Here is an 11726-nt window from a genome sequence, read left to right on the forward strand (position 1 = left end):
TCCCATGAGGCCACGGGAGAGGATATGAGAATGGCAGTGAAGCGACGCAACTGACAATGGTAGTTCACATGATAATGACAACATGGTGAATGTAGTATAGGTCCAGATTACATTCATACTATACACACTCAAACTTATATAGAATTTTTTTTATTAATTTATTTTTATAGCGGTTGTGAAGTAATTACTTATTCAAAATAAGTACCTACTCAAGAGAGTATGCGATTTCGGACGCACCATATGGACGCTTGTTTCCGCCATTGGTAAAATAATAAAAAGGCAATAGCGGATTTTTATCTCACAATTTTGACTTTTTTATCGCAATTCTGATGAGAAAAAAGTCAGAATTGCTAGACATAAATTCGCAATTGTGAGAGAAATAAAAAGTTTATTCTATTATTTGGTGTTAAAAGACATAAAATCTGAATTGCGAGTCATAAGCCTAAACTCAAAATTCCAATAAAAAGTCAAAATTGCGAGATGTAGCCTAAATCTGAAAAAAAAAAAAAAAAAAAAAAAAAAAATCCAGAAGTAAATCTAGAAATCTAAGGGGAAAAAGTCATGCAGGGTTGCGAGATGCAAACTTGCAATTACGAGTTTATACCTTGCAATTGTGAGGAAAAAGTCAGAATTTTCAGACTACTGTTTCCCCTGGCGAAACAAGCTTCAATAGATCTAAAAAAAAAACCCCGACTTATTAGCTTTTCTGTAATTCTGTTTTGCCATTTTCACAGTTCAATCAAGTAAAGTCGCTGCGGGTAGAAGCAGAACTTCAGATCCCAGAATGCAGCGGCGTTTTTACCGGACTCGGTCTTCCACTGGGGAAGCAGCATGACGTCATTATCAAAAAACCGAGGAAACTACTGCGATTATTGTGCAGCAACACTGGAGCCGAAAATCTGCCGAGGTTTCTGTTGGGCGCTGCGCGACTGCTATTACCGTTTAGATTAAGAGCCTGAAGAAAAGACTGAATGCATTCGGAATAATAGAAGCAGTGGGGTGAATCCCCTGTTACCTTGGTAAGTGAAAAGATGATTTAATGTGACCTTTAATGTGCAGAGCATCCTGCTATAGCTAATGGAGAGCACTGTGACTGCTGGTTTTATTTCATCATAAAATAAAATATGCAGTTTTCACAATTTATAAAGGGTTCAAATAGAAAGAAACGGATTTAGGCCATGGCTGTGTCTTTTCTCCTTCTCCTCCTCTGCTCAGAGGTATATTGCATATCAGATTTCAGTTTTCTGCTTGGAGATTTCGCAAATCTTTTTTTCATACCGAGTGGGGATCAATAAAGTATTCATTTTCTGTTCTATTATTTAGTATGCTTTATTGTATACATGTATGTATGCATGCATGTATTTTATGTATGTATGTATGTATGTATGCATATGTATATGTGTGTGTGTATGTGTATAATGTTTATGCATGCATGCATGTACATGTATGTATTCATGCATGTATGTGTATGTGTTTTCTACATAATCCACATATTAGAGTCATAATTTTTAATATGTAAAGGAATAGTAAAGTTATATTTACTCTATTTTCAGTATTTATTTCTGGATCAAAATTAAATGTATATTTTGTTATTCTATGAGTGTAAAAAGTTGTGCTCATGCTGTTGCATTATGTGGCAAAAAACTACGTAATGCGAGTGATAAATAGCAAGAAAAAAATATATTTTTTTATTAAACAATGCAAATGAATAGCTATGAAACATCAACAATGTATATACAAATGAATATGCCATAAATTGTGTGCAAAAAAATCTAAAATATAAATGTGACTGATAACAAGCTCAGCTAATATTTTTTATTTGATAAATGAATCACATTCAAAATGAATGTGAGATTAAGTTTGTTTGCAGTGGTGATGACATGGTGGAGTTTAAGTTGAAGGTGAAGGTAAGTTTATTGAATCAAAACTGTTTTTAATGTTTATGGTTTATGCACATTTTCAGCTATATTTCTTGTAAGCTGCATATGCTAACGTCCAGCACCATTCTTAATTAGCCTAGCTGTTGAACAAGTGTTTGCCTGTATGCATGTGTGTTGACAGCCCTCTGGGAGTTGCTCTTTATTCCTGGTGTCTTTATTGCGCTCCTCTCAGCATCCTGCCATAGGCCTTGGCAACAGCAGTGTTTGAGCGCATGCATAGCAGCTTCTCCTATAGCAACACTTCAGAAACAAACACAGCTAATGTGTGTGGTGAAATACAGAGGCACTGTTGATCGAATCAATTAAAGAATGAAAAGCCAAAAAAAGGGTCCCCAGAGACATCAGGCGTAGTTTGTTCTCAGTAATGCATCACTGGTGACATTGAAATGTTTGTTCTGTAAGGGCTGCTGAGGCTCTGTTACTTCAAACAGTGTTTTATCAGAGGGATGTTGCTCAGCCATGTGTGTTTTGCATTGCAGTTTTTAACACCCACGTATTATCTGCCTCTCTCTCTCTCTCTGTCTTCATTCATGTTCCCTCAGCTGAGCGTGAGCATGGAGGATTATGACTACTTATTCAAAATTGTGCTGATTGGAAATGCTGGAGTGGGCAAAACCTGCCTCGTCCGACGCTTCACTCAGGTGTGTGTGGTGTGTGTGTGGAATCATTTCCAGCACTAGAGGTTTGCAATTTGCAGTGTTTCTACTAGTGGTGCAACGGATCATCATTGATCCGTGATCCGTTCGGATCAATATCTTCGGTTCGGCACACACGTGATCCGCGGATTAATTTATGAAAAAAAAAAAGTTGTGCGCATGTCCACACACAGCGTGGTCATGGCGAGCGGAGGAACGGAGGAGCTTGAACTCCCCGCGTCATTTAAATCCCCTGTATGGGAGCATTTTGGCTTCCCTGGAACACGCGTCTATTTCGCTTCAAACGCTCGCTTTATCATTATACGCGCGCGGCGCGTCCTATTCGCTTTGGACGCGCGAAAGGATTCAAACTGTTCAAGCATCGAACTAGACGCGAAGTTGACGCTCTATTCGCGTATGGTGTGAACGCAGCAAAATGAACAGGCTGCGATGTATGCTGGAATGTGTGTGTGTGTGTGTGTGTGTGTGTGTGTGTGTCAGAGAGAGAGAGAGAGAGAGAGAGGCACGGGCGCGATCGAACAATCTCACACACACACACACACACACACACACACACACACACACACACACACACACACACACACACACACACACACACACACACACACACACACACACACACATGCTGTTTAAAAGCAAAAATTATCTCATCTTTTGGACATTCATCATATTGCATTGGTTTTCATTTCTTGTCCTCAAACAGAGTAATTTGTTTATTTTGAAGTTACACATTCTACTTTGATTAAAAAAGAAAATCAAATGTGTTTTTAATGGTAGTAGGCCTATCATTTTATACAGAAATAAATGATTTATAATTCAGATGAGAATAACGTTAAAGTTAATTAAAATTTTAAGGAAACAAATATATTGATCTGAAATATAGCAAATTAATTTTAAATTCATTCAGGTAGCCTGCAGTTACCAAACATATCTCAAGGTCTTTTGAATAAAGGGTGACAGTCTTTCATTATCAACTGTTGTTGTGGACTATATAGGCTACTGGAGAAGTATTTGTTCTCCATTTGAGTGAGATGTTTTTATGTGGCTAATTGAGCAAAGTGCTTCCATATATTTTATTATTAGTAGTATTAGTTCAAGAATAAAATAAAAATATCGGATTGATATCGGTATCGGCAAATAGCCAAAGCTGCGGCATCGGTATCGTATCGGAAGTGAAAAAGTGGTATCGGGACATCCGTGGAAACACATCAAGCATGGCCACGCATTTGAAGCGACATCACCCCGGTGTTTCGCTGACAGGAGTGAAAACGAAGGCTGCTCAACGTTCATCAGACCGGGCTAAAGCCATCACAAACGCTATCAGTGTGTTTATAGTCACGCTTCATGGAATGAACCCGTCGCGCACCCACTGTTGATTTTATATATTTTAATTTAATATTTTAAAAATGTTAATAAACAAAAAGACAAAACTTGTGTTTATTTGTCTTGTCCTTTTTTTTTTTTTTGCTGATCCGAAAAATGATCCGATCCGTGACTCTGATCCGAGAAACGATCCGAACCGTGAGTTTTTTGATCCGTTGCACCCCTAGTTTCTACGGGATTGATGGCCCCTGGTAATAATAATTGCATAATAATCATTGCATTCAAACGTTGTCATTGTCTAGGGGCTGTTCCCTCCTGGACAAGGCGCCACCATTGGAGTCGATTTTATGATCAAAACTGTGGAAATAAAAGGAGTGAAGGTGAAGGTGGGTGTGACTCATTATGCATAAAGAATGCATAAAGAAATGTGAAAAGTGATATATATATATATATTTTATTTTAGTTTTCAGTCTTTATTTTGTATTAAGTTATTTCTGTTATCTTTTTCACTTTTATATTCTATTGTGTTTGAGTCTTTTGGTTATGCTCTTGATTTCTTTTTGTCATGAATTGTAAATTGTCCTTTGTTAAAGGGGCTATGTAAATAATCATAATTATAATTATTATAATTTTTTTATGGACATAGCATAGGCCCAAACCCAAGGCCACATAACAATTTAATAATACAAATAGTAATGGTAAATATTAATATTATTATTTCTTTTTTTATTTGCATAGCCCCAAACCCAAGGACACTTCACAATATAATAATAAATAACTTTTTCTTTTTCTTTTTTATTATTAGGTAGATTTTGGAAATGACACATGGATGATTCTTGGCCAAACATGGCCAAATACAAAATAAAGAAATCAATGTTAAAAAAAAGACTTTGAATTTACTTTAAATATACTGTATATATATACTACACAAGTCGCACCGGGCAAAAAAATAAAATAAAGTTTGCATCAGTGTATTTCATTTCATAGCTACACTGTGTAATATTTTAAGTTGATTTTTAGCAAAAAACACGTTGTTGTTTCAAAATTATACGTTCTCATTAATGTGTAATCACTTCAACCAACTAATTAAGTATTCTCGTAAGTGTATAATCTGCCATTTAGAATACATACGAGCGAGTCGCAACCATCTTGAAAATACATTAGACAAAGAGGGACATACAAGCTTCGCCTTTGGCGTTTTTACACGCAGTGGCACGGTGACGAATGCGAGAGGGAGATTTGCCCGCGTTTGCCGGCAGATTTGAAATAATACGGCCACCGTAGGAGTTAAAACGCCCTCGGAATGGGAGGGGCTAGAAAGTAATATTCAGTTGGTAGTCATATACAATTTCACCGCTAGATGGGAGTAAATCCTACACAGTGTAGCTTTAATATTAAATTAACAAATAATGTCAAAATAAATAATAAGTAAAACAAAACGTTTACATACATTCTAAACATTATAAATATGTCTTCTAGTTTCCCTTACTCCACTACAAATCCTTAAAAAGAACAGAACAGGAATTAAAAATATTAGTTATATAAAAAAATATTAGTGTCATTTATAACACACATTTGTATTATATAATTGTAGAAAGCATGTGTTTTTGCATCTATAGGCACCTCTGAGCCTTTTTCAGCATTTCACTCCACTTCCTGCTAATGTAATGGACTGAAAGCTCTAGTTTGTTTTGGGTTCTGCTAAACGTGTTAAGTGACTTGACTGATTATTTGATCCGCTCATGCCCACAGCTCCAGATCTGGGACACGGCCGGGCAGGAGAGGTTCCGCTCAATTACCCAGAGTTACTACCGCAGTGCCAACGCCCTCATTCTCACCTACGACATCACCTGTGAAGATTCCTTCCGGTGCCTTCCTGAGTGGCTGAGGGAGATCGAGCAGTATGCCAACAACCAAGTGGTGACAATCTTAGTAGGTGAGTATTCAAGGCAAGCTTCAATATCTATCTATCTATCTATCTATCTATCTATCTATCTATCTATCTATCTATCTATCTATCTATCTATCTATCTATCTATCTATCTATCTATCTATCTATCTATCTATCTATCTATCTATCTATCTATCTATCTATCTATCTATCTATCTATCTATCTATCTAGAAACGGGTATTGTTCAAAATTCATGTCTAACTTTGATGAAAGGTTTTGATCCACTTCAAATGTTGACTAGTGTACTTTTGGTCATCTTTGAAACACAAATAAAAACATTTTTAATGAAATCTGAGAGATCATACATTGGAAGCTCAACCAAATTTGCTTGACATGCGAGAACAAACCCTGTTGTTTCTTGAGGAATTTCAAATGTGTGCGAGAGTGAACCCTGTTGGTTCTCATGTAGTCTCAGCCTCAGACATCACGCCCACGGAACGTTGGCTAAACGTCTGATGCATATGGTACACTTAACTGGAAACACTTCAGGAATGTCGAAGTCGTCATCTGATTGGTTGAATTTTATCGGATTTCCGGGTGGCGCGAGTGTCGCGTTTATTTTCGGTCAGCCGGGAAACAAAGCGCAGACGTGTGATTGCGGAAGAAAAACTGTTGTGTTTACATGAGTGACAATGAGCATTTATCAAGATCAGCTAAACGTAGGATTCTCAAAAGTATACGTGCACGAACAGATCAATGACTTACTGCTTGTTTTCTTCTCCTTCTTTGATTTTCTATGCTGACTGACTTGTTGCACGCCGGCCTGTTGTTGTGGGGACATTTCCACGCCCCGAAACGTGATGCTGAACGAAACGAACTGTAATTGGTTGTTTAACATGTCGGTCAAACGGCCTTATGGGCGGGCCTTGGCCAAAGAAAGCTGCTATGAATTCCAGACCTTCAGCCGTCAGTCTGAAGGTCTGGCTACGCGAGACTAGTTCTCATGTGTCAAGCAATCATGTCCCGTTTACCATATTTGAGTGCTCTATTTATGTTCGCAAATCAGTGTTTATATGTGAATAAAAGCCTAAATTAAATCATCATATAAAGCGATCGTTCTCTTCAGAAGACTTGAATTAAACCACTCGATTCATATAGATTTAATATACAATCTTTGTGAACATTTTGAATCGTCAAGTGATTTGAGTGAATAGACTTTCAAAGAAGAGATAGAAATATCTCAGATTTCATTAAAAACATTTAAGTTATGTTTCGAAGATGAACAAAACTTATCGGTTTGGAATGACATGAGGATGAGTAATTGATGACAGAAGTTTCATTTTTTGGTGAACTAACCATTTAATATATATTTTTAATATTTAATCAAAATGTTCTTACTCAATCTTCCGGTGACTTCTCTCTGGTGACATACGCAGGACGCCTCCAATCATTTAGTCCACTTAAACCCCAGCAAACTCATCCATGCATTTATTCATTCATTGTTTATTTATAAAACACATTTAAAAACAACCCAAGGTTGACCAAATGGTACATATCAATAAATAAGGTAAAACAAACTTAACGCATATTAACAATCCATATAAAAAAATAACAGACACAGACTAAAGCTTTATGCCACAGTAAAGGCCCCGATATACTCACAGCAGATTTCTTTCCGTTCTTCGTTTAGGAGTAAATGCGTAATACGTGAGCAGCAATATACTGTAATCGAACATCTGACGCCGTCCACACTGCGAGAGCGACGTTGAGATGAATATGTAAATATGTACTATGCGCTTTCCTCTCGGTAACAAAATAAACACACAATAAAATTGAGAAAACCGCAAGCATTTTAATAAAGCATAAGAAAAGCATCTGATCATAGCATCGTGGATATTTGGATGAGCGCTACGGCTCTCTGGTAAAGTCACGTCACTTTTATTTATAAATCATTTCATACAATAGATTGCTTAAAATCAAGTAGCTTTACATTATTAAACATGAGATACAGTGTCAGTGTCTCGTTTCATCAGAAGTACAACTTTCATGTTTTCACTCGCGGGCGTTTGACCTCGAGGGACTGAACAGGAGAAATGAACCAGAAAAGATTTTCACGTAAAAGAAAGCGGAGCCTTAGAGCCACACCTACCTATTACATAATCGCAACAGACCAATGGAAGTACGAAGGTGTTTAGCAGCCGGAGCAAACTTTTCCGGAAAGTTCGCTTTGGCAAGCTGTTTCAAACTCCCAAAATGAACTTCGTTTTGGCCTGATTTTGTTCGAAATTACGTCATATCAGTTCGTTCTTTGATTTAGCTTGAAGTATATTGGGGCCTTAAGTGAGTGAGTTTGAGCTTTTATTGAAAAACAGGAAGAGATGACACTGTTCTGATAGATACTGTGTAACTGCGTGGATAAATATGACCCTTCACCATGAATAATGCTTTGAATGAACTCTGTTAGAGAGCTACATATGGCAATTTATCTGTTCAATAAAATACCTTACTCACCTGTTGACCATCTCTGTGTCGCTTTTACAACATTTCAAATCCCTCATTTCTCGCCATCTCTGAAAAGCCAAGCAAATGTTGATTCTTGTTTGTTACGTGCTCTGTCGCGTTCTCCTTTTGCCAGAAGACTCTCTTCTGTTCGCCGTTTGTTTAAAACGGGTGATTTCCGGAGGTTGGAGATTTAGCTGCTCCATGTCAACCTTTCTCACTCGTTGTGTCAACTAACCTCTGCCACTCACACACTATACACACGTCAAAGCAGCCGGAGCAACTTCTCTCTATTTACGGATATGACGAGACACACAGGCTAGTGACGTATGTATGCAATTTCCAGCAAAAACCATCCTGACAGGTCTTAAATATAAACACTTATAATAGGCTTGCTATTGTGAATCAGAGTAAGACAAAACACTTTTTGGAAGAAGGATTAATGATGTTTTGACCAATTATTTAAATTTTCTTACTTTTGAACAAAAAATAGTTACATAGTGTACCTTTTAACTTTTGCCAGGCGTCGCAAATGGTAAAAAAAAAAAAAAAAAAATTATCCTCTGCATAATTTAATGCATAAACCTCTGCATAAATCTAATTTGTTTGTCATGAACTCGCACTCATTTTCCTTCATTTCATCTCATCTCAAAATCCAATCAACAACAGCATAGAACCAAGTCTCAAATTTCATCTGTTGCTACTTCCGTTTCACTGCGATTTTAATGCTGAGAGTCTCATGACATCTGTGTTTTACAAAAAAGTTTATCAGTAAAGTTTCATATACTTGCTGATTAAAGGAGAACTCCGGTCAATTTTAACATTGAGCACATTTTTTTGTACATTTGGAGTGCTGTCAATACAGAGAACAATGACAAAAATCAGTGTTGCCTACACCTTGTTATCCTCTTTTTAAAATTTGCACCATGTTGACTTCAATGGGGCAAGTACTAAACCTGCTAATTCGGCCAGCGCTCATACCTGTATTTACTTCCTGTTTTCGGTCCATAGTAATCGATTGTCGAGTTCACGCGCATATGTTTAGTTACCTATGATCACGCGCGTGAACTCGACAGTCGATTACTATGGACTTCGACTGAAAACAGGATGTAAATACAGGTATGAGCGCAGGTTTAAAATATGCCCCATTGAAGTCAACAGGGCGCAAATTTTAAAAAGAGGATAACACGGTGTAGGCAACACCGATTTTTGTCGTTGTTCTCTGTATTGACAGCACTCCAAATTGACAAAAAAATGAGCTCAATGTTAAAATTGACCGGAGTTCTCCTTTAAGGTGCTCATGCAGATGTTGGTAGTCAACATTAAAGTCAACATTACTTTAAAGGGGTCATCGGATGCCCATTTACCACAAGTTGGTATGATTCTTTAGGGTCTTCGTGTAAAGTTTGTAACATACTTTGGTTAAAATTCCTCAGTGGTTGTGTAAAACAGCTCAGTTCACAGCGACTCATTTCAGTGCATGTCTCTTTAAATGATAATGAGCAACTGCTCACCCCACCCCTCTCTTCCATGGGGAGCGTCGACACAAGACACATAAAGTGCTGCCATGGCACCAATATACAAATGGCTGAGTGGAAATATGCTAATACGGGACAGTCCGTCAGCGGTTGTGGATATGCATCATATTGCTCAGAAAATTTTAACGGCTTGATTATTGAGAGTGTTTAGACTTTTTGAGGATTTAAAAAAAGATTTTTTTCATTGTATGGTGGTTGTGTCCACACACTGCAAAGAACATTTATATGCAAACACCATATAAAAATTAATTTAGCATCCGATGACCCCTTTAATAAGTTTTTGGAGCTGTTGAATATGCAAACAGCTTGTTAACACAGAACAAACTGACTCGCTTCCATTAGACCTTCTAGCTGTCAACATATGTTGGATGTCCTTGTCACCAGAGCATTTGAGCCCTGTTCAATACTGTTGTTGTTCACAGGGAATAAGATAGACTTGGCCGATAAGCGAGAGGTCCACCGGCAGCGAGCGGAGGAGTTTGCGGAGGCGCAGAGCATGCTGTATCTGGAGACCTCTGCCAAAGAATCGGACAACGTGGAGAAGCTCTTTCTGGATCTGGCCTGCGAACTGATCCGCGAGGCCAAACAAAACACGTTAGACAACAACGACTCCACCCCCATGCCCGGAGAAGGGAAAAACATCAATTACTTGAGTTGCTGCAGCATGAACTAAGTAGACTTGGCCTCCCTGTCTGGCTGAGGACGCAACATGGATTGCATACAAAGTGGTTGTATTGTTGGTGACCACTACGTAGTTGCAGTGGTTGGTTACTCTTTGCCACTTCTTGTCTACTTCTTTTACCCTTCTCAAATCCCTGAGTATTTTAAAACATACATTCGGGAAAAACATAACAAGATGCTGCTGCTTTTAAAGGGGGGTGGTGGGGGGTGGTGGGGGGTGGTGGTGGGGGGGGGGGTTGGTCCAAAGCTCTTACAGTAGATGCTTTTGGACTGTAAAAAGGGCCTTGTTACACAATAATGCTTGCTAGTAGGTCAGACAATGAGATTTTCTACACTTCTGTACAATGCAACAGTTGGGATTTCCCTGCTGACTTGAGAGCCAATGTATTTGTCATATTAGAGATTTGTTTTCTTAGCAATCTCACCCACTTGAAGGACTAATTCATCCAGAAATTGACATTCTGTCATCATTTATTCACTCTCATGTCATTCCAAACCCATATTACTCACTTTCTTCCACAAAAGAAGATGTTTTGAAGAATGTTCACGCTGATCTTTTCCCGAATTAAAGCCTACAGTGGCCAGAGCAGTCCACAAGACTTGTGCGCTATATTTCAAGTCTTGTGAAGCCATATGATGCTTGCGGTTTGGAACGACATGAGAATTTTCATTTTAGGGTGAACTGCTCCTTTAAGAACCATTGCCACAAAATTGGTGTGTTGATGTGCACATTTATTACTCGCACAAAATGCACTTCTTGATGATTCCTTGGGAAATCGTTTGAGGTTGCTAATGCATGCTTTCCTTTTTTTAAATGAAAGTCAACAATGCAAACAGACAGCCAGCTACCGTCAATAATCTGTGACAGGAAGATGTGAAGTAAAAAAAAAACCTCGTTTATTAGGCGGAGAATATAAACTACCCACTAAACATCCACTGCTTGAATGGAAGCCTGGCTGTTAATCCCCAACGAAGGCCATGTCATTTTGATAAGTCACAGCAAAAACCCAATGTGCCTCTGCCATTTCCATCCTGTCGTAATGCGTTACATAGCACCCCGGGGAGTCTCTTGGGGTACATGTTTGGGTTATGTTTCACACAAAAATGTGACTCAAATCGTATCACTATATTGGTCTGGATGCAAGTTTGTGTTTTCTCTTGCATTTGATTTTGTTTGTTCTCATTATTTTAAGAATA

At 38.1% G+C, this 11726-nt stretch overlaps 1 protein-coding gene across 3 annotated transcripts; it reads left to right on the forward strand.

Moving 5' to 3' along the window:
• The first annotated feature begins 839 nt into the window (after positions 1–839).
• On the forward strand, positions 840–10719 carry rab30 (RAB30, member RAS oncogene family). Of its 3 annotated transcripts, none has more exons than XM_081370255.1 (5): positions 840–1907; positions 2483–2581; positions 4222–4305; positions 5672–5855; positions 10271–10719. In XM_081370255.1, the coding sequence occupies exons 1-5, from the start codon at positions 1827–1829 to the stop codon at positions 10519–10521; spliced, it is 699 nt and encodes a 232-aa protein (XP_081226381.1). In that variant the 5' UTR covers positions 840–1826; the 3' UTR covers positions 10522–10719. The 3 variants fall into 3 exon arrangements, with proteins under 3 accessions (XP_081226381.1, XP_081226382.1, XP_081226383.1); XM_081370256.1 differs by having other exon boundaries at positions 862–1019; XM_081370257.1 differs by lacking the exons at positions 840–1907; positions 2483–2581 and adding an exon at positions 4046–4117.
• The last annotated feature ends 1007 nt before the right edge of the window (positions 10720–11726 follow it).

Source organism: Scardinius erythrophthalmus, assembly GCF_964197995.2.
Source record: "Scardinius erythrophthalmus genome assembly, chromosome: 7".
NCBI lineage: Eukaryota > Metazoa > Chordata > Actinopteri > Cypriniformes > Leuciscidae > Scardinius > Scardinius erythrophthalmus.

Bases quoted from the DNA above. Each gene is read 5' to 3' on its own strand.
- rab30 (XM_081370255.1), top strand. From the start codon at position 1,827: ATGAATCACATTCAAAATGAATGTGAGATTAAGTTTGTTTGCAGTGGT. The intron at 2,582-4,221 runs GTGTGTGTGGTG...GTCATTGTCTAG, and splicing joins TCGTCCGACGCTTCACTCAG to GGGCTGTTCCCTCCTGGACA. The intron at 5,856-10,270 runs GTGAGTATTCAA...TGTTGTTCACAG, and splicing joins AGTGGTGACAATCTTAGTAG to GGAATAAGATAGACTTGGCC.